The following is a 24,151-nucleotide window of genomic DNA, read 5'->3' on the forward strand; positions in this document are numbered from 1 at the left end:
TTATCCCAGGAATGCGTTCTTATCCGACAATACAGCCACCCGCGGCGAGGCTTTGGTTTTTAACCAATCAGCTTGCAGCAGTACTGATCAGGCACGGATCCCTGTACTAGCGAGCAGACCACGAGCAGTTGCGTTATTTTTCGTTGTCTGTTCTGGCAATCGGCCGGCGGATGAACATCCGCAATCGAAACTTGAAATCCGTCGCGCTGATTGGTGATGAGTTTCATGAGCTACTTTCATGAGGTCTATGAAAGTAAACCTATGCTATGCCCTGAACAGATGACATCTCGTTTGGTAGCCAATTATGTATTTTTATCTTACGCAAGGCAGTATACCATATTTTATACCGTGGCTCTGATCCGAAATCAGGGCATTTTTGTTCGAACAAATACCTATAACGATGAAGAAGTGCGTGATCCGCGGAGCAATTAACGACCTACGTCGGGTCGGGGTTATATGGCCTTGGGGTCGGGACTGATATGCGTGTGACTGTGCACAAACTTGTGACAAGTAAGTACCTAGGTACCTAGGTAGGTACCTAAATTCTTATTTATTGCAATGGCTCTTCTATTACTTTTGTTTTCACAGAACTCTCCCCTGGATTAGCAAACCCTTTTGAACTGTTCAGGCTTTCACAACTGAAATGCCAGACTGGATAAAAAAACACAAGTTATGCCGAATATGTCATGCGAAGTGGCGTGGTTGCAGCGTTGCCCCGAAAATTTCATCGCACATCCAGCATAATTTTGCATGCGTCAAATTCAGCGCATGGTGGCAGCTGAATTTTTAGGCGCAGGGTGACCGCATGGCGCATAATGTTTATGCAAATGGCTGTCACCGAATTTTTTGACACACTGTGGTCAATCTAGCAGCAGACTTGCCCTGCGGGCGCCGGCAGGTCTGAAGAGAGTCGGAACTTCCGGCCTGGGCCTTGTTTCACCTTAAGATTCTACAATGTGCCACACAAATTGTGGTATTGGGTTTTCATGGGAACATTAACTAATTCAGACGCTCAGAAAGGGAAGAGCGTCTGACTCAGAGGCCCCGGAACGATCTGTCTGGTTGATATAGCCTTGGTCGGTAGATATGCACATGTGCTTTATGTAAAAGTGGCTTAATTTTGGTGCAAACAGGCACCCAACTTTCAGTGGAAATCATGCACTGGAATTTCAGCTCAAAATTGCTTGCTTCAAATTTTGGCGCATGAGGGGCTCACGGGCATCCGGCGTAGTGTATGGATGTTTTCCAGTCTGGCTGAAAGGCAGAACTCAGACACATTTATCCAGCCCTTCAAATCCCATTTCCTGGTTGTGGTAACACCTACCTTTCCATGGGGGTTTGGTTCATCTCTTGTCTACACAGTTTTCTTTCACTTATGTGCTGACAAGAAAAGGAAACTCACCAGAGCCCAGTTTCACCAAGTGCGGTAAACTCAATTTGGGGTAAACTACTAAACTACCCCACTACTTAACTACAAAAACTACCCCAAAATTAAGTTTACCGCACTTGGTGAAACTGGGCTCAGTGGAGCTATTCAGCTTAATACACAGAGTATGTGTTGCATGGACTAAGCATGTGTTGACCCTTTTTTACTTTTAGGTTCCCGCTAAAAAAAAGAATTACAGAGAAAAGTGGATGAGGGTGTGTGGCATGACCAATGAGCCAAGACCACATGACCACTTAAACTTAACAAGAAGTGCGCACCATGATAAGCACAGTCAAAAACGTTTGCGTCTAAAGAACAGTGCTGTGCCGGATCAGAATGTAAGTATTTTTTAAAAGTGATGAAAATGCCTGCTATATTGTTTAAAAAAAAGTTATCAAAAGACTTTGAATATTGTTTTTGTAACACTTCACTCTAAAGTTATTCCTAGTACCAGACATTACAGCTTTAGTGCAGAGTCTTTATTTGTGATATTTTTAGCCAAAAATTATTACTAGTACCGAGCCCTTACAGCTTTACAGCACTAGTACCTTGACCTTATTTTTTATATTTTTTAGCCATTTCAACCTAACCGAATATCTGTATGTTTGTATGTTATTGTTTTGATCTGTATTTTATGCTACCTCCCTATAGGTAAGTTTTATTAAAACATGTGGTAACGGTGTGCTGATTTTTTACAGATTCCGTATACGCCTTGGGTTGCTGTCGCTGCTCGGTCACCCACAGATGAAAGTGATCAAGAAATGGACATCACTCAGGTAAGATTCAAGCGTCCTTTATTTTACACATAATACACTAAGCAGTAGCACCCTAACCGCAACATATGGGAATGCATTGCCTGGTGGGTGCCTACTGCCTACCTGTATGCCAAGTTTCAGCTAAATCGCCCCAGTAATTACAGAGTTATTGAAATGGGAACAAATTCGGCACCTCTTCTTTTTACATTTTGCACGTGCAGTGGGGGTCACTCACATAGATCAAGAGCATCCGACCTTTGGTTGAAGGGGTGCAGCTACCCTACAAAATTCACCGCAAGACCGCCCAAGCGGCTGCTGAGATATGAGCCTCTCAAAATCACTTCTTTTGCAACTTTTGACAAATAACACCCTTGACTTTTCACGTGGCACGTGCCACGACGGTCCCTGTAATGTATCAAGAGTAGTCAATTACGGGGTAGAAGGAATAGGGCTACCCAACAAAAAAAAGACCGCAGGCCAATCGGTCCAGCGGTTGCTGAGATATAAGCCTCTCAAAAGCGTTACAGGCCGGGCCGGGTCGGGCCGCTCATACTGAGCTTTTTCCGTGATATTGAAAAGACTTCGCTTCGCTCGCTCGCTCGTAATTAACAATTCATGGTTGACTATATGGATTAAGCTAAGTGATTGCGCTCTATTAGCACACTATCTAAGTAGCCCTTAATTGCTGCCGGTGCGTTGACTATGAAAGTGAGCCGAGCTGTGACGCAAACCGTGCGCCTTTTTCAGGTGTGGGATCACTCGTGGAAGTTCACGGCGGATACGGAGCCGTGCATGCAGCTCTGGTTCGATCCTGCTCAGGGAAGCCCCAATGACGCCGTGGCGCGTATCTGGGCTGAGCGGGTGGTGGCGGGCGCTGCCGCGTGGCTGGTGGCCGCGGCCCGCTCCTGACCCGGTCGCCCTGTGCCGAGCACAGAGCGCCGACTGAGGTCAGTCTTGTGATCGAGCTTCCGCGCCGGAGGTGGAACAGCTGGAGCTGGCGGTCACCTGCGCGGGCTCGGCGGCCTGTAAGCCGTGCCGAGACGAACCGCGACACTCTTGCTAGATCTGCACCCCATTGTAATCTTCTGTAGTCGATATTCGGTAGGTACTCAATGCTCATTTTTCTGATATTAGACGAGTGGCGTGTTTTGATGTTACATTGGAGACTGCTGTCTCGGGTGGCCCGACAGTGTTCGATTGTGGTGTAATGTAGATACATAGACGGGATGCCGCGGCTCGGATTCGTAGCTGGACTACCATGTGCCTGTCGATTGAGATGCTTTGCCTGGCGATTGAGATGATTCGGGGCGCGGCCCCACACTGACGCCATGGTGCAATGAGTGACTGGCGACAACTAAGCAATTATGTACTTTTGTAGAACACATGTTTTCATGGATACTAGAGGCAGTCCTTTTTTCGCTAGCAGTCATTTGGTTCACGATACTTTCGATACCGACAAATATGTTCGGGCGGCCGGTCCGTCCACAGCTAATGCGTGCTTGCCCGCCGATGCCTAACGGAGCGCTGTGCTGTCTACGCTCACTGGTCGCTGGCCCGAGAGCCGTTCGGTTGCTGCTGTTAAAACAGTTCTCACAAAAACACGCTGGCTGGCTGCCAGTTCTTCACCAATGAGAGGCCCAGTAGCATCAGCAGGTAGCATTGTTTAATATTACTATTCCATTTTGTTTACCCATATGTCCGACCTAGAGCCGACTGGTAAAAAGCGGCAACCGAGCAGCCCTCCGCAGCGCTGCAGATCATGTACGCTCGATTATACACAATATATGTGTCTTTCTTGCACACAGAGACATGACGTTTTGTAGAGCTTTTATATCGCTTGCGGCTGAAAGGAATATTGTACATTTTAGAGCTTTCATATACGCGAGAAAATATGGTGCAAAAAACATTTATGAAGCCTGTTGAATTTTAAAGGTTGTTGGGGCATTTCACAGACTGTGTCGGTGGGCAGGGCAGCCCGGCCCCGGCCGCCGCCGCCGCCGCCTCCTTCACTGGTATGTGGCAGGGACGGAAGCTTCGTATTGATATACCGGGGTGCAACTCAAGCAGCATATCACCTATCAAACAACCTTCGGTTATGAAGTGAATGAAAACTAAATATTATGTATAACTGTGGTCTGCGCTGCGGTGTTTCCAAAGTGGAGGAAGTACGGGGAGCTGGACCCAGACTCGATGAGCCCTCTACTACGGATCTGGGTCTTCGCAGCTGATCGTCTGTGAATGAGAGATCATATGATACCAATGCATACCGAACGGATAAAAAACAGTGCCATTATATATTTGCAATTCTACAGCTTTACGTAAGCCCATCCTAGTGAATGCATTACTACGCGTTGATTTGACAACTGACATCCGGTTGAAAGCGTTTTTTTTTCGGCCAACAGCCGGCCAGCAGTTGTTGCAGGCCGGCCTCGTTGGGAAGCAGGTTCATTTTCCGACAGCCACTGCGTGCGGAAGCACTCTCTGATGGCGCGGACGGCGCGCGCCGGCTCCTGTTTCTGTAACGTGTAGAGGCGGGTGTCGAGCAGCTGGGCGCGTAGCGGGCGGTCCTCGAGCACGCGGAACACGGCCGGCTGGCGCGGGTACAGGCGCTCCCTAAACAGCAAGCCCGAGTGGTGGCAGAGTCGAGCGTCGCGGCGCGGCAGAGCGCGCGGCGCGGCCGCCGTCTGTTCCAGCTCGGCGTCGGCGCGCCCCTCGGCGAACAGCAGGTGCAGCTGACGGTCGGCCAGGCAGAAGCCGCTGATGCCAGGTGTGCTGACGTCGCCGGGCCGGCGCGGCGCGGCGCCCTCGGCCGCCGCCGGGCTGGGCGGCTCGTTGAGCTGCTGGATGAGCTGCGGCACGCCGCTGCGCTGCAGGCCGCGCTGCGAGACGACGGCTCACGGCCAGCAGGCGGCCGTAGGCGCAGCGCGCCGGCGCCGGCCGCGGCAGCAGGTCCAGCGGCACGGCCAGCGACACGGAGACGGACAGCTGCGCCGCCGACTGCAGCAGCTGCAGCGGCCCGAACGGCGGCGGACACGTGCCGCGCTCAATGTCGGCCGCCGGAGAGGCAGCCGGTCCGGCCGGCACCGCTGTCAGCGGCACCTCCACACTGAGCAGACGCACGCCGCGCGTCAGGGCAGAGACGTCCACCACCACCTGCCGCGCACACAGAGGGCCGACAGTGGTGACAGCGCGCGGCGGGTCAGACCTCACAGTGGGGATAGCGGCAGCGGGTCAGACACCCTTATAGAACAGCACGGGGCGGAGCCGACAAAAGAGGACGAGGAGACGATCATACAGCCGACTGAGGTCCGGGCACCGACTGACTCAAAGTGCTGAACATGTCAGTTGTCACACATTTCTAAATGGATTCTGTAGGACGGAATAGTGTCTCTTCCTTCCAAGGCTTACTTGCAGAATAATATGGAAAGACAATATTTTTACAAGTTGTGTTTTTATGACATAAGTTCTTTATAACATTTCAACACGCAAACATCATACCTTGACAATTGTTCACGATGAAGATCATGCAGGAACATTTCATATTAAGTCACCCTTGATTATTTTGTTGATAGTGATGCGAAAGGCAAATTACCAAAGTATATATTTGCAATTATTTGAGTTAATAATTTCAACTTTTTTTGTGTTGAAAATTGACTTTTGAAACAATAAAGGCAAATGAATTATCAGTGTCTGGAAAGGTGCAATGCTGAAAGCTTCTTAATACATTCTAATTTATATCTAAAGCTTTGTGATATCCAAACTATCAGAAATAACCAAGGACGTAACCAAGGAGGGGGGAGGGGCACGGGAGCCATGCCCTCATGCCCCTTCCCCCTCGGTGATGGCGATTTTTTTTTATAAAATAAAACCAGCTGTGACACACCCCCAAAATAGTGGGCCTAATCCGAGAAAATTTTCCTTTTTTGGAGGGAGTACAACACTAGGCCACAACCTGTGACCCCCCCCCCCCCCCTGAGCAAAATCCTGGCTACGTGCCTGGAAATAACAAAGCACATCCTATCCTTTGATGCCACTTACCAGCAGCTTTGCGCACTACCAAACAGCCACCTTTGGGCCTTTGTTGTTCTTGTTTTGGGCATTGTCAGTGGTAACTGGAAATAATCAGACATGATGGTCAGAGTAGGGAATGTGACTACAACAAAAATCATTTGATTCCTATAATATAGACATGATTTAATAGAAGACCTTCTTCTTAAGAAAGTGTGTCATGGATACCAGCTAATCTGTATGGTATTTATCTCCAGTATTATCATATAGGTATAACAATTATCACCACCCGCCAACATTGAATGTAGGTTTTAGGTTGTAGGTTGTAGGTGGTAGGTTGGGTATCGGTAAAGCTGGTGTCACCGTCAGCGCTAACCGGTAAATGTGTAGATAAAAGGAATCTTAAAAACAATCTAACCTAACCTTACCTTACCAACTGACCTACAACCTACCTACCCACAACCTACCAAACTAATATACGCTGACAGTGATGCCAGCTTTACCAATGCCGTACGTTGTAGGTTGTAGGTAAGGCTAGGTCAGGTAAGATTATGTTTCATTATATATTTACTGAGAAGACGGCTGAATGCTCTTGAGACGTGGCTATACATTTACATTTTGTAAGTAATTTTCAGGTTTCAATGAATATTTCCTAGTGGAATATTTTGAAAACCATTCTAAATGATGACCTTTAGCATTCAATAGTACTTTAAAGCTAATTAACCACATCGCCAATGCTAGGTCACATTGCATGCCTACTTCCACCAGCAGCTCCATGGGATATATGATGGGCAGGGGTGAATGGAATATTTTTTATTAATATTCTTGAAGAAAATTATAGGCATGAAAAGAAGATGATCTGCCTTTGAGATTGATATGTGATGCCTACTTTGGAGGAACATAATCATAATAATTACACAATCATAAAAAATGCAATGTAACCAAACAGCCGCTTATGCCGCAAAATGAGAATCAAGCCAATCACTGAGGACAAACAATTTCAAACCACCAAAACTATATTCTTGCTATTCACCAATAATCCTAAAATAGCGTTCCATGGCCATTATATGCATCTTTCACCCTTACCTCCGACAGATAACTAGCGCCACGGGCAGACACACGGGGCGACAAGTTGTTTACAACCGCTACAGTCCGACGAGTCTATCCTCCTCAAGGCTGATTGGCTTGAGTGTGACGTCATTGCTATGACATCATACAGTAGCTGCGGTAGAGAGTATAAACATAGTACCAATATGTTAAATAGTTTGAAATACTTTTTAGCGAATTATGCACTTCTGGCACCGGTTTTGAAAAGAAAATGGAAAATAGTAATGTCAAAATAAAAACCAACGATATTTTCATATTTCAAGAAGGTGGCACTTTTCCTTTAAGGTACAGATTTTGCGCTAATATGACATAAGTATAAGAAAATGAGGTGCTTACCATTCACAGAATAAAAATTTTGACGTCATAAATTCAAACTATTTTTTTTCAATCAATTGCTAGTTTACCTTCTTTCATTTGATGAAAATAATATTCATTATTATTTAGTATCAAATGAAACTTATTTTAAACATTTCAATCAAAATTCGAAATTGTTTTCGAAAAAAATGAAGTGAAACCGTGAAAGGCTTGTGACGTCAAACAACCCAAACACAAGACAAGTTACCGCAGTTTACCGAAGTTACCGAAGTTGAAGCCTCGCCGCCTTGGTTTCTCGGCCTTGCTCTGTGCATCTGTGGTTGGAATTAATTATGTTTTAGGGCCTTGGAATTAATGATTATTTTCTTTACCCCTGAAAAATTCCCATTCGGTTTTTCACCGCGTGCACACCTGTGAATACAAGTAAGGTAATTTTTTCATTTTTTCCAGTTCCTTGCCCCGCGCAAGCATAGGTACTCGGTGAAGTTTCCATTTTTACTTCCGATTACTACCTACAATAGGTGAGGTAGGTACCTAGGTACTTGCACAGTCGAATCATCATGATCAACCTTGGGTTCGACTAATGTGATAATTTTCTGGGATCACCGGTAATTTTTTGGTATTGCAGCAACCATCGATGCTGATGCAAATAGTTAATGTTTAGCTTGTTTTTGCTTCATCTTCGCAAATGCTTCTTACTCATTGCCATGTCTGTTGCGCACGGTGTCAGCCTAAAACACCGAATAATCCAGATGATCCTGGAAAATTATCTCTGCATAGTGCTTATCTGGGTGTCGAACGCATGCCAAATATCCTGAGGGGTGTTCACGGGCACTGCAAACTGCTGAGTCTGATGTGTGCATTGTGCAGCAGGCGTGGGGGTAGGGGATGGCCGATGGGTAGGCGGTTTTGACGTCACGGCTGCATGCGGTGGGCTGTCCCTGTGGCCGGTTACGAGCGGTAGACTCGCGGTGTGCTGGACGGCGAGCTAACCGATCGGCTGAAGTTAGTCCCACCTGGCGACCCGACGCGATGGGGATGCGGGACATGCTTGGATATATTTACAGCTGCTTTCGGCCATTTTAAGCATGTCGATGACTTTGCACTTAGTGAAGTCATTCGAATCACACCTGTGCTGCTGCATCCCGGCCCCCGGGTATCAGGTCAATAAGCTGAAGGTAACTGTTTGACTAAACTGTGTCCATGTCTGACTTTATGCCAACCTACCTGAATGTTTATGCCAGCAGGTGGCTTTGTAGCAGCTCTGCAGCCTCATAGTCCCTGGCCTGTCATGAGTCGCATCATCCGCTCCTGTCGCTCAGTCGGTGCTGCATCGGCCAGGCTGGGCCAGCATGAGGCGACACCGGCCATCGCTAGTTACCAGGTGAGTCCAATCAGTTTTTAGGAACTTGCCATTGAAGACATCGACACACGTCTCGCATCTCGTACAAGTCGACGATGTGTGTCAATGTGTGTGTTTGTGTGGGCGCGTGCGCGCGCGCGTGCGTTGGTGTGCATCAACCAGATCAGTCGGTGACGCGGCGCCTCGTGACGTTGTTTTCTCCAGCGCCGCCACCTGAGCGGGCAGCAGGCGCCGCAGCGACCACAGGGCTTCATAGGCAAACTGATTGACAACATCAAACAGGAGTATGAAAAGAATAAAGAGATGAAGGAGAGCCTCGAGAAGTTCAAAAAGGAGGCGGAGAAGCTGGAACAGTCCGAGGCTCTCAAGAAGGCCCGGTAGGTTGGGACTGGAGTAGCCAATGATTAAAAGGCCGAACTTGTTTCTGCGTATGCCAAAGAATTACATTTTATGTCATTTCTTTGTTGTTTCTTCCTTGATTTGCGAAGGAATATACTTTGTATGAGTGCAACGTAAAATACGAGGCGGAAATTACGTTTGGGGATGATCCATTGTACCTTAATTACGTTTATTCATATTCAATGTTTCTTCCTACACCTAGTGGCTTCGTCTGATACACTTCTATGCCAACAGCGAAAAGTACGAACGGTTGGAATCAGAAACTGGCGAAGGGTCGAAGCTTGTTCAGGAGAGACTGGCTTCCCTCAAGAAGAAACTGGGGGAAACGATTGACGAGGCGCAAAAGCTGGAGCTGATCAAAAAAGCCAGTACGTGACCTTGAGTCTGAATATTAAATAATCTGTAGGCATGGCCCATGTTAACATGTGTTTTTTCGATCAAATAACGTCATAAGTTAGCTTGTACTCCCGTTTCTCACAGCCCAGCTGATGGGCGTCCTGCGCCGCTGCCCGTTTCCTCCAACTGACGGAGGCCCCTTCCCCGTTCCTGCAGCCCATCTGACGGAGGCCCCTTCCCCGTTCCTGCAGCCCAGCTGACGGAGGCCCCTTCCCCGTTCCTGCAGCCCAGCTGACGGAGGCCCCTTCCCCGTTCCTGCAGCCCAGCTGACGGAGGCGATGAACAGACAGGCGCGTCAGACGGCAGAGGGCCTGGCCGAGAAGGGCGAGAAGCTCGGAAAGTCAGCCACCTTCCAGACCCTCTCTGACACGGCACGTGCAGTCAAACAGGAGATCGACGACAGCACCATCGGCAGCCCGGGCGTAAGTCGCCCTGCTTCCTCCCCCCCCCCCCCCACCGTGCGTAGTACGGGCGTTAGTCACCGCCATCCGCCCGCCCCCAGACCTGCAGTCCGGTCATAAGCCTCCACCGTCCTCCCGTCCCTGCCTCCGCCCCGTCCGGTGGTCAGCTGCTGCCTCCATCCACCTCGCCGCTACCGCTGACACTGCAACCAGACTGCACCAACAGCTCGCGTAGCCCTGGGCGTCTCGATTCCTTGTCCAGTTCGGCTTTCAGATGGTGATGACGGATTAACGCATACCTAAATCCTGGATTTTTGCATCGTGGGGATCCATTTCCTGACCTGTTTGACCTAACCCTGACGGTCTTGTTTAAGTCGCCCTCGGGCTCTCAGGACCTCAATCAGTGTCCCGAGTGTCCCATTTCCGTAGGATTCTCGAGCCCTGCTGCGTGCCAAACTCCCCTCAGGGTATGAGAATCTCTCCTCGGGCCCCGGGACCCACCGTCAGTCGATAACTCACGAACCGTCCCACAGGTGTACCGGGCGCCCAAGGTTCTCCGGAAGCGGAAGAGTGACGCTCCAGCGGCAGAGGACGACCGCGTGGTGGCCGCTGACTCGGAGACGACTGGTGTTGAGCTGCACAAGGACTCGCGCTTCTACGCCAGCTGGCAGAACTTCAAGGTGAGCGGACATTGTGGCGCACTGGTTCATTGTCTCGTTTTTCATTCGGTATTCTTTTATTTTATTTTTAACACGACGTGCATCTTTATTTCTAGAGTAGTTCAACAATCTAATCCAGCGTTATATTAGTGAACGGTATCCTTTGTAGAATCGGTTGTTGGCGGTCATATTAGCGTCGCATCGCGCTTAGGAGAGCTTTGATATGTTTTTCGGCCTTGCTATTTGTGCTCATGAGATGTGAGTATGCTGTGTTATGTAATACCGTTGTTATGTTTCCGTCATTGCTAATGTAGTGTCATGCCTCGCAGGACAATAACGCGTACGTACATAAAGTGATGGACTGGAAGACGAAATACGACGAGAGCGACAACGCAGTGCTGCGAGCCTCCAAGCTGCTGACGGAGAAAGTCAGCGACATCATGGGCGGCCTGTTTCAGCGGACAGAGCTCTCAGAGGTCAGTCATCCGGCCGCGAGGCTGTAGCCGTCGAGAGTCAGTCGTCGTTTCGGGGGGGGGGGGGGGTTGTCGGACGGGACAGTTGTCGGTTATTGGTTGTTGACATGTTTGCCGAAACCCGTGGTTTACGTACGTACATAGGACGGGACGGTCTAATGTGCGCACATGGGACTCACGTAGGACGTTACGCACAACGTTCCGCATATAGGATGTGACGGTTGCGCATTCCCATATTGTAGATTCTACACGTTTGCGGAGTACGGTCAACTGCAGTGCACCCTGTCCGGCTGTACGTACTCGCTCCGTCCGCTCTGCCGTGTGTGACCCACCATTACTTTGTGACCGACCTATCCCGTCCCGCCACAACTACAGGTCCTCACAGAGATCTGCAAGATGGACCCGACGTTCGAGAAGGACGCCTTTCTGCGCGAATGCGAGCACGACATCATCCCGAACATCCTGGAGGCGATGATTCGCGGCGACCTGGACGTGCTGCAGGACTGGTGCTACGAAGCCACCTTCAACGTGCTGGCGCAGCCGATCCGCACGGCGCGCCAGCTCGGCTACCACTACGACTCCAAGGTGCTGGACGTGGACAATGTGGACCTGGCCATGGGCAAGATGATGGACCAGGGCCCGGTGCTCATCATCACGTTCACCTCGCAGCAGATTCTCTGTGTGCGGGACGCCAAGGAGAACGTGATCGAGGGCGACCCGAACAAGATCATGCGGGTGAACTACGTGTGGGTGTTGTGCCGCGACCAGACGGAGCTGGACCCGCGCGCCGCCTGGCGACTGCTCGAACTATCCGCCAGTAGCACCGAGCAGCTGGTATAGCGGGACCGGATGTGTCGCACCCAGGGTATGTGTGTGTGATAAAGGGCCACCGACAGTGGTCTGTCCCTAGGTAATCATCGGTCAGGTGTCTCCAATAGGAGGTTCGGAGCTGCCGACGGAGCGCCGTCACTCCGGCCAACCGCAGTGCAATGTCCGCAGCGGTGCCTCGCCGCTGTACCGTGTTATTACGCGCGTGTGAGGGCTACTGAGGGCGACCTGTGCGGGGCGCGCTCGCGGTGGCTCGGGCGTTCTCATCTCCCGCACCGCGAGCGGGGCCGGGGGTAGGGGTCGAGCCGCGCCAACGCCACAGAAGCAGTGTCTGTGACTCGTGTCTGTAGCCTGTAGGGCATGTATGTGCGTAAGGGGAGATATGATCGCATTGACCATAGAATGTTCTGCCCAACTGACTGACAAATATACATGTTATTTGTAAACTTGGCGAGTTGCAATGTAAGAAACTTGTGACAGAATCCGAACTCCAAAAAGCCGCTTAGTCAGAGACTGGATCAGTGCTGAGTGTGCAATACTTGTTGCAATATTTGTGCAATATCTGCATCAACTTGGATAATTAAAGCGCATGTGTAATCAGTGATATTGACGTGAGCAAGGACGTGAGATCGTTTTGCCTTCATATTAGCTATTTATAAACGCAGCGTATTCTTTGATGTAAATCTTTGATCGTAGTCTTTGTCTCTTTGATAAGTTATAAAGATGAAAATATGCGATAATTGTGAGGCCGCGGAGAGTAGCAAGACTGTAAGTTAACGCACCTTGGCAAACACCAAGGTATATAAAAACACTGGCAAATGGCAAACACTATACTTGCACTATACTATTTATATACACTGTACACTATACACTCTACACCGTAAAACGGAGACAACTCTGACGCAGGACGTCTGAAAATGAAGTGCCCTAAATCCTTCGTCTGTAAGGTCGATTTTATTGTGTTTCAGCACCGTGCTGGCGCACTTATGATGTGTCGCAGTAACGACGGTGCTGCCCGCATTGTTTTTGCATAAACGACAAAGCAATGGCAATGGGGACCTTGGGACGGCCTTGCTCGGGAGCATATTTACGTCTGGACAACGAGTTGCGGGGAAAAGTGCTGATTGTGTTGCAGTTTTAGGAGCCGGTGATTAGGCTGGATTTTTGGGTTACTTTTTCGTTCCGATTCATGTATTTCATAGTGTTTGGCTTTTGAATATTTTAGTTCTGTCAGATAAATATTACTTGCCTTACAACTTTTGTAAAAACGTTTCATTTTTTTATAAGCCGACGTTCAGAGTCCTAAAAATACATCAGCACTACAATGATTGTAAACAAACAAATGGAGCACCACTTGGCTCTGTTCCTAGGCCATTTTTTAGTTTATCTGGTGGTTTTCTTGCTCTTGTACGTCGTTTTGTTGGATGTTTTGAATCCCTTAAGATTGACTTATATCATATTTAAGAAGCATGTTGACTGAAAACAATCTGAAGTATCCAGGAGGATGACAGAGGTCTGACTACTGAGCAATATCAATATCAAGTTGTACAAGTTATGAAATTTTGGTTGATAAACGCAAGTTGATCGGGCTCATATATCAGCAAGAAAAAGTAAAATTAAAAGAGCTTATTGTCCAAAAACAAGCTATAATATTGCAGACCTTGGAGCAATACTGAAGAGCACGCTGAGCAGGATCATGCCAGAAAATGTTGACTGATGAGTGCATATTGATGCATTGGTATGAATATTGAATGATAACTTACAACAGCAAGATAAATTAGTGCTAACTATCAAGTTAAAATCTAGAATGAATGGACTTGGGCAGTTTTACTATGCTTGGATGCTATGCAGATTGTAATGTGCATCAGGTACTCAGTGTCTGGCAAATGAAACATGCGATCATTCCATTGCTACTGGAGGAGAAAGCTTGGATCACTAAATCCACTTTATGTTGATTTTGATGTTAATCATCATCACTGTATTTCTTGAAAAAAAGGATTGTAGTAAAATTGTCAATGTGACAATCCATGCAACGATGTGATCATATTATGTGTTCATAGTCATTCGTGATAGTCATTATTGGTCCAATATACAATGGCAAAGCACTCAGTCTCAGCGTTTCTTCCTGTGGATGGCCAGCAGTGACTCAGAGCTTAGAAGCATTAGTTTTCTTCACAGGGCTGGGATAAAAAGTACTGAGGGTAATCTTCCACCAAGGAACTCTACTTTGACATGGTATGAGATGTAGGCACAAGTAGGTAGGTGCTCAGTTCCTATAGTCAGTAGTTGTGTATGTTTGGTCGGGTTAGCTTAGATCAGATTGTTAGTTTTTTAATTTGCCAAATGTCCATAAAAATGTGACCTGAGCAATGAGCATACCTGAACCTGACTAACCTGACAGCTGACCTAACCTCAATCATCACACATATTTGCAGCCTACCCAAGACCTGCATGGCAGTAGCACCCAGTTATAGGTAGGTACTCACCCTAACTCAATCTTACCTGCTAACCTTCAACTTGCCAAAAGTTAGCTCTGCCAAGCTGTGTCCAGGGAAACAGTCAAATGAGGAACTGGCTCATTGGGTGGCTGGTGTGAGTCTGTGCATTTAAAGTGTTTCTTCTCTGAAGCTGCTCTGCACTGCTGTATGTCATGTTAGATGCTCAGAAAATGTGGGAAATGATTACTAAGCTGCTTTAGTGCTTTGTTAATACTCGAGACATGAACAAGTACAGATCCTGCAGGGTACAGCTGAGTTAGGTGCTAGGTGAGTATGTTATGTGAATGTGCTGTTCCCTGTTTGACCGTAAGTATACAAACAAGCACAGGGTCACAGTTATATTCAATCTCCACATAAACATACAACAAAAACGGCCATATAGCCTAACTCCGAACACACCACAGATAACTTAAGCCTTTGAAGGCACAAAAATGTTTTGATTAACAGGACAGGTTTACAATATATCCTCTGTCCTTGGGGGATCTTGCTGCCAAGTTGAGGTATGATGACTGAACTTCAGGATTGATCAACCTTTTCTTAGCCACTGCTTATATACGAGAAAGACCAAATGCTTATTTGTTTTGATTTACAGGACATATATACAATATATCCTCTGTCCTTGGGGGATCTTGCTGCCAAGTTGAGGTACGATGACTGAACTTCAGGATTGATCAACCTTAATTCTTAGCCACTTGCACTGCTTATAAACGAGAAAGACCAAATGCTTGTTTGTGAACTGCGTTGAAAATTTAATGATCCACCTTCAATTCTGACATGAAGGCACAAATGAAATAGTTCCCTCTCCTTTTAGAATACACAAAGCAAAATATTTCATAAATTTTAGTGGATTGACAAGGGCAATTAGCATAGCTTTCCCTCAAGTTAACTTCTGGCGCTGTTGATGAATTACACTGACGCTTATTCGCTTCATATTTTGTAACAAACGCGCTAAAACTGCAATATAACAGCACTATATGCTTCTTGACAAATGCAATAGTATTAAAAATTTAGCCCTGATGGCATTCATTCTTGATGGAAACGTAATTACAAAATATTTTGTAGTAACTATTAAATTTCGGCCGAAAACAGTGCACGGTTAAAAAAAGAATCATTCCAATGACGGTCCATTCTTGCGGTCCTGAAATCGCCACTATTTCCGGCCTCTCCAACGCAACTCGTTGTCCAGACGTAAATATGCTGCTCGGGACAGTGCTGCCAGATTTGGAGGATTTCCGCAAATCTGGAGGATTTTGAACTCTTTTTGCGGACAAATTTCGCGTTTGGAGGATTTTTGATTCTGGAGGAAAATCTGGAGGATTTGTCACCCGATTAATATATTCAATTTCATGGAAAAATACAACGCGTTCAAGACTCAAAAGACATTTTCCTGCCCAGCTTCACCCTACCCGTTAGGATATATCACTGCCCTTTATCACCGTGAGACTGGAATGTCTCAGTCTGTAGCTATATCCACGAATATCATGGTTGGTGACTATTTGTTCCTATTTCGTGTACGATTGTACCATATGTTTTTGAAGGTACCGAACTACTGGCGGATCAAAGGGGGATATTTGGCGCAAATTCCCCCCCCCCCTCCTGCAGCGTCCAAAATCGAAGAAAATTTTCGTTTTTTTTCAAGGATAAAACGAAAACTAAACAACTTTTATTATAAAAAAGCATCTTTTAAACCACACAGCAGTGCGAAAGGAATCGAAATCCGATGAGTTTTTAGAATTTGGAGAAACCTTTTCGGAGATATGCCCTCCCGCAGCGTCCAAGACCGCCTATCTGGATCCGCCAATGGGATTTGGAGGAATCTGGAGGATTTTTGTAACTGATCTGGAGGATTACAGCCTTCTCCATCTGGCAGCACTGGCTCGGGATTAGTTCAGTTCAAGTTAGCAACAGGGGTCGTTTTGTAAAAGTAGGTGCAAGTCCGATGAATTGCTGAATTAAAATCCCGATCAAATTAAGGTAGGGTAAGGTCAAGGTAAGGTAGGGTAAGAACTAAGGAGTGCATAACTGCATACTCACCAGTAGCCCCTGTCAGATGGTCCCCATGCAGACGCTCATGATCCTCACCCAGAAAAGGTTGAAAACGCTTCAATTAATCAGATTTCTTACGTGAGTCTTGAAATGAAATGCATAGGGCTTATAACAGCCACCAATTGTAGCTAAGTAGGTACTGGTGATTCACATAAGCCGTGTGGCCGAAAATAAATGAAATCTACAGGAAACGCTTTCGTGTTACATGCAATTGCCAAGTACCATATTAAACAGCCAAATCTGAAGTTTTGATCTATGTATAGCATCAGTCACATACACTTTTCCTTTGACTCTCACACCCCTTTTAGACAAGAAGCTCAAAACGACCACCTCGGCGATGGATGCACTCCAGCACCAGAGCATAAAGTTGCCAATGGCGTGGATGCACCACATTTCTAAGGGAATGGAACCAAAGAAGCTTGCAATGGCGTCCTTCAGCCGCAGAATATCCGGTAAATGTCAAGTTTAAGTCCTAAGAAGATTTCATCGATAAATTTTTCATATTTTTACATTATTTGACATCCTGAATCCAAAAATGATACTCATATGTCTCGCAAATAAAAGAAAAAAACATAATCAAACCTGACCTAACCTTACCTACTCACCTATAACCTACCAACCTACAACCTACAAACCTACCCTAACCTAACCTAACCTACAAACCTACCTACCTACAACCTAAAACCTACAAACCTACAAACCTACAAACCTACAACCTAACCTAACCTAAAACCTAAAATTTTTGCTGTTTCATATTCGTATCAAAAGCGCCACAATTGTAGTTAGGACCTAAACTTGACATATACCGAATATCCTGGGGACTCTCCTCATGGACCTCGGACTTTGCATAGCCCCACAGGAAGAATGCAGTACGGCGTTGAGCTCCGGCGGGTGTAGCGCCCACCGGACCTCAGCGCTCTTTGAAATCAACTTTCCCGGGTTCGCTTACCATTTTTTTCTGCCGTGTTTATCATTGAACCGTGCCCTCTGTTTTGGCTCTCAAGCTAATCAGCTCAAGCTAACGGAACTGCTATTCCAGTTCAAGAACCCATGTTAAAAGTGAACTATATCCTTTAATTATCCCTAGTGCCTACTGGACTGCATGATATTCTGCAGTCCATGTTTACACCGGGTGCTATGTCATAAGTGGTAGGTCTTCAAAGGTCATGAAAGGTCCTTTTTGGCAGGTCACCAGCGGGCACCTGCCAAGCGAGTCACCAGGAAACAGTCAGTTCACAATGGAGGACCTGGGCCAGACACAAGCTCTGGTTCGCAAGAGGCGGGACTTTTTTGATGCAGCCGAAGCGTGTTCGGGCAAATACGGCGATGACAAGACCGAGTGTCTGTGTGAGCACGGCGAGGACTTCTGGTGCGACCACTGGGAGAGCAGCGCTGATTTCAGCGAACTCGCGATGGTCGTCTCGGCCGTCATTGTCTTTTTGCTGTTTCTCTCCTGCCTGATCTGCATCTGCCGCCGCCGGCGGCGCGGCTTTGTCTTCCGCTCGCCGTCCGGCAGGTCAGTGGCTACTCACGACCGACGACCGCGCACTCCAGTAGCAATGCTGGTCTTAAACTGCTGATGCTATGTTATCAGTTAGTGTAATTATCACTCAGTATACATTCTGTCCCTATCTGTCTGATCTGTTACAATCTGTCAGTATATTCTGTCCCTCAGTATGAAATTGTCCCAAAATGCGTGTATCTACTCTAGAAATAACTGGTTTGTGATCATTTTCAGGACGGTTACTACGACCACAGCTGTGGTTCAGCCGCCCCTCCAGTCGCACGGACCAGCCGCCTCGCACGTGCCAGGCACTTCCTTCTCCAGCCCGTCGCAGATGTGGCTCCCGCCGGGGGAGGGCGGCTTCCCCCAGCCGCCAGCGGGCTACTCGCAACCGTCTACGGGATACCAGCAGCCTCAAGGCGGATACCCACAGCAACAGGGCAGCTACCCGCCCCAGGGCGGTTACCCACAGCAGCAGGGAGCCTACCCACAGCAGCAGGGAGGCTACCCACCCCAGGGCGGTCACTCACCCCAGGTCGGTTTCGCTCACGCGCCGCCCCCCTCAGGCGGAGCTGACCTGCCTCCACCGTACGACGCTGTCACCGGCCGCCAGCCGCCCTTCAACCCCAACTTCCAGGAAGGCGGCGACACGAAGCGGCCGATGTAGACGGCTGACCGTCGCTCTGTTGGCAGGGTCTGCCCCTCCCACCCCCAAATACTACCTACTCAGTCGGACCGGGGCGGGGACGGTGGCCGGCGATACTGTCGTATCTGTGAGCAGAGGACTCGTGCAGCCTGCTGTGGCTGGTTATTGTGTGCGATCTGCCAGAGCTATGCTTGTGCGGTGCACAGCTCGCAGCGGTCTGAAAATCGGACTCCTCTTCTCTGGGAGTAAATTGTGTCTGTAGAATGTATTGCGCTTTCAAAAGAATCCTCAATATCTTCGTGTGCTGAGCAAGCAACGTTACCAAGCCTACTCACGAAGTGTCTGGCGAACCCGTCAGATGCGCGCTTCCACTGCAGTTATAGGTTTATTGTACTGCGTTCCTGTTGAAGGACTCCATATACGTGCTGGTGAGACACCGAGTCCCTGCTTGGTGCTTATTGGGGTGTACGTCATCTTTGGATCGGTTTTATGGATGAACATGTGCATGTGAGGATCGAAGGAGGTCGCCATTTTCAATTTATAAGCGTCACGCTTTCTTTTCATCGCGTATCGGAAGTGTTACGCTTTCATGCTGTCATAAGATTGAAGGACACGTTGAACCATTTTAGATTGAACCGAAACAAGGAGCCTATGCTTGTTACGTAGCACCAGCCTGGGGTTCATGAAGGGATAGTACTTTTTAGTAGGTATTTTTTTCCTATTTCGGAGTCACTAAAACTAAAAGAAGCAGTAGAATCACTTCTGAAAAGTACGATCCCTACATTTTAGATTGGACGTGCTGTGTGGTTGATAAAAGTCACATTCGTCGCTAGTCGGGCTGTGGCCGACTTCCATAGGTACCCTGGAAGGGCGAAGGTTGTGGAACGGGCTGCTCGTGTTAGGTTATGTAGGGTTGCACAGGTCCAACGCCTCTTGAGCTGCCGGTACATCCAAGGGAGGCAGAAAAGCCGGGACTCGGTTTGGCTTATGTGGTGTCAGCTAATACGCTGTTGAATCTCGTGGCAAATGTTTAAACATGAATAAATAGACGGAGTTTTTGAAACAGCGTGTGTGTGTGTGTGTGTCGCCTGAGACCTATGGGGAGTCATCTGGATGAGGGAGGGGGGTCCAAACACTCGCCACGTATCCTCGTGTAGGGGGGGGGGATACATGACCTAACGGCAAAATCAACAGGCTAAGGCCCTCTATAGACGGATGGCCAACGTTTGATTATCTGAAGTCGGGAAAGAATTCTACTGCGCCCGACCGGCATAACTGGGGAAGGTACGGTAAAACAATGACTTGGATAGAGTGATTGATCTGTTCTTGAAGTTCCTTCAGTGTCTTCACAATCGGTAGTACGGTGTTCATTTTCCTGGCGCCTAACTTCGATACGAACCGGACCCCATTGCAGTTCCTTGCGCGGCATACTGTCGACAGTCCCCTGGCCTTGGTGTGTTATCGTGAAACATACCTTTAACACCGAACATAATCTTGTCGGACGCATCTTGTCCAGACTATGCCTAGGACGTGTGTTATTGTGTCGTGTTAAGGCGTTAATGGCAAGGTGGCATTGGGTGACAAGATAATCCTCGCCACCAAAGTACGGTCGGGCCGGGATCAAATCAATGACCAATCACACCGAGTTCCTGAACCAAAACATCCCACAATATACAAAAGACATCCATGATTACCTCGAAATGTTTATTAGAATGACAACGCTATCATCTGGACATGACTTGGACTCGGAGTTGCGACATGGACAGTTGTCCCCCTGGCTCCCTCCCACCCTCTCCCCACGTACCGCCCGCCGTCCATCGAGCCGCGGACGGCCGCTCGGTCCGCCCTCTCCCAGGATGAGAAACACATGAGACGTGCGCTGCGGCGCCGATCCGGGCGTTGGCGGCTGCCGCTCACTGGGCCTTGGAGGCCTGCCGTCTGAGCAGAATGTAGATCTTCTCCTTGATCCAGTCCTTGTTGTAGGGCGCATAAGTGTTGCTGCTCTTCTGGTACCTGCAGACCAAGACAAGATGAAACTTAGTTCTGGCAATAAACATACACTGGTACATAGATAACATAAATCTATGATTCATGTTATCTATGACTGGTATAATTTTCCCATAATAAGGGCGTTTGTTACAAGTGCTGGAAATATGAACGTTAAGCACGCTGAAATGCATTTTATTATGCACATAGCTGTCACAAAAACAACCACACATCAAATTTAGAACAGCATTCAGTTCCTGTCTCTGAGTGAGTGCTTAACACTCACACTAGGCAGGAGAGGTCGTTGAGCTGGTCGACAAAGTCGAACAGCTGGCTGATGTCGTACGTGATGCTGGGCGTATTCGGATTCATCCTCTTCAGGTGCTCCTCGTATATTTTGCACACACCTAAAAACAGTGCCTGTTCAGTTATACTGGAGCGGCAGCGACCGTGCCCTGAAGTTACGGTCCTCTGCGGCGATGCGACACGAACCATACATCGGTGAAATGGCATTGCTATCACGACGAGGCATACCTATAACTACATGCAGTGTCCGCCGCCCTTTCCCTCCCGATCAACCCCTGACTGTCTCTCCAACATATGAGGTGGGGTCGGGCGGCAAGCCGAGTGCGAAGGGCTTTGAACCGGCTCTCCTTGTTGATCCTCTGCCTGGCTAGTTTGTGTGCCAGCCGCCACTGGCAGCCAGTACACAGCATTCATTTAGCAGACGACATGTGAACAATTTTATCACGGTATATGGTTCAAGAATCGTGAATGCTCAGTGTAAGCAAACATGGGAATGGAGATTAAAGACATTCATATATCAAACAAGAACATCCTGAGAGAACTGATGGAGAAATACTAGTTTAACACCTTTCCCAGAGATCTAGGGTCAAACATGATATCATGAACCAAGCGATCTGTTTTCTAATTCGTCTCTGCAAACAATGTCATCAACTTAAAATATTGTTGCCTCTTGCTACTTTAGATCGAAAACAATTAATAGGTAACTCATAATTAGAGTGTAATATCTAATATTTTTGTGTAAAAAAATGTTGGATGCTTATGGTTCAAATGAAATGCTCATAGCAGGCTTAACTTAAAAAATGTAGGTAAAACGACCTGCCATCAGCTATAAGGACTCAGCCTGGAGGTGTTTTTTTTTTTCAATAGAAAGTACATCTATTTTGAATGATTTTTTTCCTCAAAATGTTGCCTCATGATTTTCCAATGCCCTAGCACTGAATAGGTAACTTTTGATAAGCTTATTCACTAGGTGCTGGTGAAAACATTTTCCATTGCATCAGTTGTAGACTATCCCCCATGCAGGCTCACCTTCCATGCACTCATTGACACTCTCGTAGTCTGAGTAACTGCGTGACTCGGCCTTGGCACTCGGTTGAACCAACAGAATGGTGTGAGACTGAAACATAAGAGCAGGTTTTATGCACCCACATGTCCTTTAAGTCTTACAAGCATAAGCCTACCTTCAGACATGCCCTTTTTTAGTGGAATTCAAACACTGAGGAACTCCTCACAAAACAGCCATTTTGGAAGGCCTGTTTCACAGGATCCTACAAGATAACTCACATTTTACAATACTGTTTTCATGAGGAATTCCTCAGTGGCCTGAAAATTCCATGCAAAATATTGCACAACTGAATACACTTTAAATCTTAATCGGACAAAAAGCATGAATTGCACTATCTAATGTCTCTCCTGGTGAAGGTGAAAAGATCAGTGATGCAAAGGTTTTGGCTAATTATAATGTTACACAAGGGTCTTTGACATCAACTGATCATCTTGAGAAATGTGTGGTGTGATGATGATTGATGATCAGTCACTTGTGAGTTGTGTATATTCTGCATGCTGTGGGAAAGGTTTCACAGCAATTTTTATATCAGCATTTATGAACAAAATGTATGGGGTATGTACCTATGGATGAACAGCAACGACCTAAATTTCTTACCATTATGGAGAGCTGCGAACAAACACTGCTTCTTACACCTCAAACGTTAGATCAATGGTCAAGGAGTAGACCTTGTTGTGCAGACAGTAGAAATAATACTTTCTGCGGGAGCAATTCAAATATAAGATTTCAACGACACCCAGCTAATATATCTTCTCAGCAGCAAGGCCATCTATAGAAGGTACAGTCACTCCCCCGCCGACCAATCAGAGACAGATCCTGAGTGACGTCACCCCTGATGCTCGCAAGGGGTACTCCATTCCTTTGCAACGTAAAAATGACTAACTTCATTTGAAGATTATTGATGGCACTCTACACATACCGCTCAGCCGTTGATGTCAATGGAAAGCTCAACTAATTTTCCAGCGACAAAAAAGAGCAGCAATATGCTAAGAAATGGCCGGTTTTGAAGATATAGACGATTTAAAAACCCTCTGCAGCAGCAGGAAAGCAACGTAAAAACGCATCGAGCTTATATTTTTACTATGGATAATTCATTTTTAAGTAAGTTTTTAGTTATGCTATAGATTTAAGTTACAACTTTATTACAATATTTTCATTACTTGGAACTTTATTTCAAAATAATATTTTCAAAAATGGCAGTTGTTGGCCAGTAGCTTGGGAGCGATTGTGGCGCACCGCGCCATTAATTGTCCTGAGACCCCCTTATGATGTCATCAAAAGTGGAGTGACATGGGCCTGCTCAGCAGGCAGCGTAACCCCGTTGTTCAATGGCGTTCACCGTCCGGCGTGTCCGGTGCTTTTTTTTTTTTTTTTTTTTTTTTTTTTTTTTTACTCGGTTGGCCTAGTGCCATACCCGAGCAGGGGGCAGTTACTCCGGCAATTTTCGCCGGGCAGCAAGTCTTACGTTAAACCGGTTTATGTGAACCCGGTAGCAAAAACAACGTGGGATCCTATCTTAATGTGGAATCAAAGCTAAGGGAGGTACTTACGTGTATAGCCAAAGAGCCGAGATGTCTGGAGTCGCAAACACAACAATGGGAATGACTTTTATTAACAATACATAATAGACATGAACACTTGTGAGCTGGTGATTCAAGTTCAACACTGCGGTTCATTTGCGAGATTCACGGTATGCGCCATGTTTGTCTACGTTATTTGCTACCATATGAGGAATGGAGGAAAATCTTTATTTGGTTATCCTGCATTTCATCTGCCTCGAAATCAGGGCATATTTTAACAAATTTCTACTGCGTCCCAAGGTTGAGCAGAGGGCACGCGCCACGACTAAGCAGGGCACAGGGCAAGGAACAGAGTAGGGCACTGAGGAGGGCAGAAAGTAGGGCACGGCAGGTTACAGGGCATGGCACAGGGCATTTTAGAGGGAAGGGTACAGTACAGGTAAGTGCAC

At 47.3% G+C, this 24,151-nt stretch overlaps 3 protein-coding genes and 2 long non-coding RNA genes across 22 annotated transcripts; 3 read left to right on the forward strand and 2 right to left on the reverse strand.

Annotated features, from left to right (window-relative positions):
• Positions 1-282: 282 nt before the first annotated feature.
• Positions 283-3,994, forward strand: LOC122390478. Of its 2 annotated transcripts, XR_006258161.1 has the most exons (4): positions 283-510; positions 1,600-1,764; positions 2,125-2,202; positions 2,929-3,994. It is a non-coding gene; the product is annotated as an uncharacterized LOC122390478 (long non-coding RNA). The 2 variants fall into 2 exon arrangements; XR_006258162.1 differs by lacking the exon at positions 283-510 and having other exon boundaries at positions 1,039-1,764.
• Positions 3,995-4,174: 180 nt separating this feature from the next.
• On the reverse strand, positions 4,175-7,580 carry LOC122390480. The gene is made up of 3 exons (XR_006258164.1): positions 7,276-7,580; positions 6,220-6,293; positions 4,175-5,334 (listed from the first exon to the last, which is right to left on the reverse strand). It is a non-coding gene; the product is annotated as an uncharacterized LOC122390480 (long non-coding RNA).
• A 158-nt stretch (positions 7,581-7,738) lies between these two features.
• On the forward strand, positions 7,739-12,576 carry LOC122390474 (mitochondrial import inner membrane translocase subunit TIM44-like). 9 transcript variants are annotated; one of them, XM_043383461.1, is made up of 8 exons: positions 7,739-8,039; positions 8,856-8,995; positions 9,179-9,351; positions 9,608-9,741; positions 10,031-10,191; positions 10,704-10,850; positions 11,159-11,305; positions 11,678-12,576. In XM_043383461.1, the coding sequence occupies exons 2-8, from the start codon at positions 8,903-8,905 to the stop codon at positions 12,140-12,142; spliced, it is 1,320 nt and encodes a 439-aa protein (XP_043239396.1). In that variant the 5' UTR covers positions 7,739-8,039; positions 8,856-8,902; the 3' UTR covers positions 12,143-12,576. The 9 variants fall into 9 exon arrangements, with proteins under 9 accessions (XP_043239396.1, XP_043239393.1, XP_043239391.1 ...); XM_043383458.1 differs by having other exon boundaries at positions 7,878-8,132; positions 8,859-8,995; XM_043383456.1 differs by having other exon boundaries at positions 7,881-8,034.
• Positions 12,577-13,025: 449 nt separating this feature from the next.
• On the forward strand, positions 13,026-19,887 carry LOC122390475 (annexin A7-like). Of its 9 annotated transcripts, XM_043383465.1 has the most exons (4): positions 13,187-13,203; positions 16,504-16,618; positions 17,862-18,190; positions 18,413-19,887. In XM_043383465.1, the coding sequence occupies exons 3-4, from the start codon at positions 17,913-17,915 to the stop codon at positions 18,843-18,845; spliced, it is 711 nt and encodes a 236-aa protein (XP_043239400.1). In that variant the 5' UTR covers positions 13,187-13,203; positions 16,504-16,618; positions 17,862-17,912; the 3' UTR covers positions 18,846-19,887. The 9 variants fall into 9 exon arrangements, with proteins under 9 accessions (XP_043239406.1, XP_043239405.1, XP_043239400.1 ...); XM_043383471.1 differs by lacking the exons at positions 13,187-13,203; positions 16,504-16,618 and adding an exon at positions 13,026-13,072; XM_043383470.1 differs by lacking the exons at positions 13,187-13,203; positions 16,504-16,618 and adding an exon at positions 13,103-13,138.
• A 620-nt stretch (positions 19,888-20,507) lies between these two features.
• Positions 20,508-23,540, reverse strand: LOC122390477 (enhancer of rudimentary homolog). Its single transcript, XM_043383474.1, has 5 exons — positions 23,479-23,540; positions 22,780-22,931; positions 22,146-22,233; positions 21,097-21,217; positions 20,508-20,837 (listed from the first exon to the last, which is right to left on the reverse strand). The coding sequence occupies exons 2-5, from the start codon at positions 22,780-22,782 to the stop codon at positions 20,738-20,740; spliced, it is 312 nt and encodes a 103-aa protein (XP_043239409.1). The 5' UTR covers positions 22,783-22,931; positions 23,479-23,540; the 3' UTR covers positions 20,508-20,737.
• Between the last annotated feature and the right edge of the window lie 611 nt (positions 23,541-24,151).

Source organism: Amphibalanus amphitrite, unplaced genomic scaffold (genome assembly GCF_019059575.1).
Source record: "Amphibalanus amphitrite isolate SeventyFive unplaced genomic scaffold, NRLGWU_Aamphi_draft 000397F_arrow, whole genome shotgun sequence".
In the NCBI taxonomy this organism is placed as follows: domain Eukaryota; kingdom Metazoa; phylum Arthropoda; class Thecostraca; order Balanomorpha; family Balanidae; genus Amphibalanus; species Amphibalanus amphitrite.

Excerpts from the sequence above, each read along its gene's own strand:
- LOC122390474 (XM_043383461.1), top strand. The coding sequence starts at position 8,903 with ATGAGTCGCATCATCCGCTCCTGTCGCTCAGTCGGTGCTGCATCGGCC. Across the intron at positions 9,352-9,607 it reads GAGGCTCTCAAGAAGGCCCG|CGAAAAGTACGAACGGTTGG; the intron begins GTAGGTTGGGAC and ends CTATGCCAACAG. Across the intron at positions 10,851-11,158 it reads CCAGCTGGCAGAACTTCAAG|GACAATAACGCGTACGTACA; the intron begins GTGAGCGGACAT and ends CATGCCTCGCAG.
- LOC122390475 (XM_043383471.1), top strand. The coding sequence starts at position 17,913 with ATGGAGGACCTGGGCCAGACACAAGCTCTGGTTCGCAAGAGGCGGGAC. Across the intron at positions 18,191-18,412 it reads TTCCGCTCGCCGTCCGGCAG|GACGGTTACTACGACCACAG; the intron begins GTCAGTGGCTAC and ends GATCATTTTCAG.
- LOC122390477 (XM_043383474.1), bottom strand. Across the intron at positions 21,218-22,145 it reads TGTCAATGAGTGCATGGAAG|GTGTGTGCAAAATATACGAG; the intron begins GTGAGCCTGCAT and ends CACTGTTTTTAG. Across the intron at positions 20,838-21,096 it reads AACGACCTCTCCTGCCTAGT|GTACCAGAAGAGCAGCAACA; the intron begins GTGAGTGTTAAG and ends CTTGGTCTGCAG.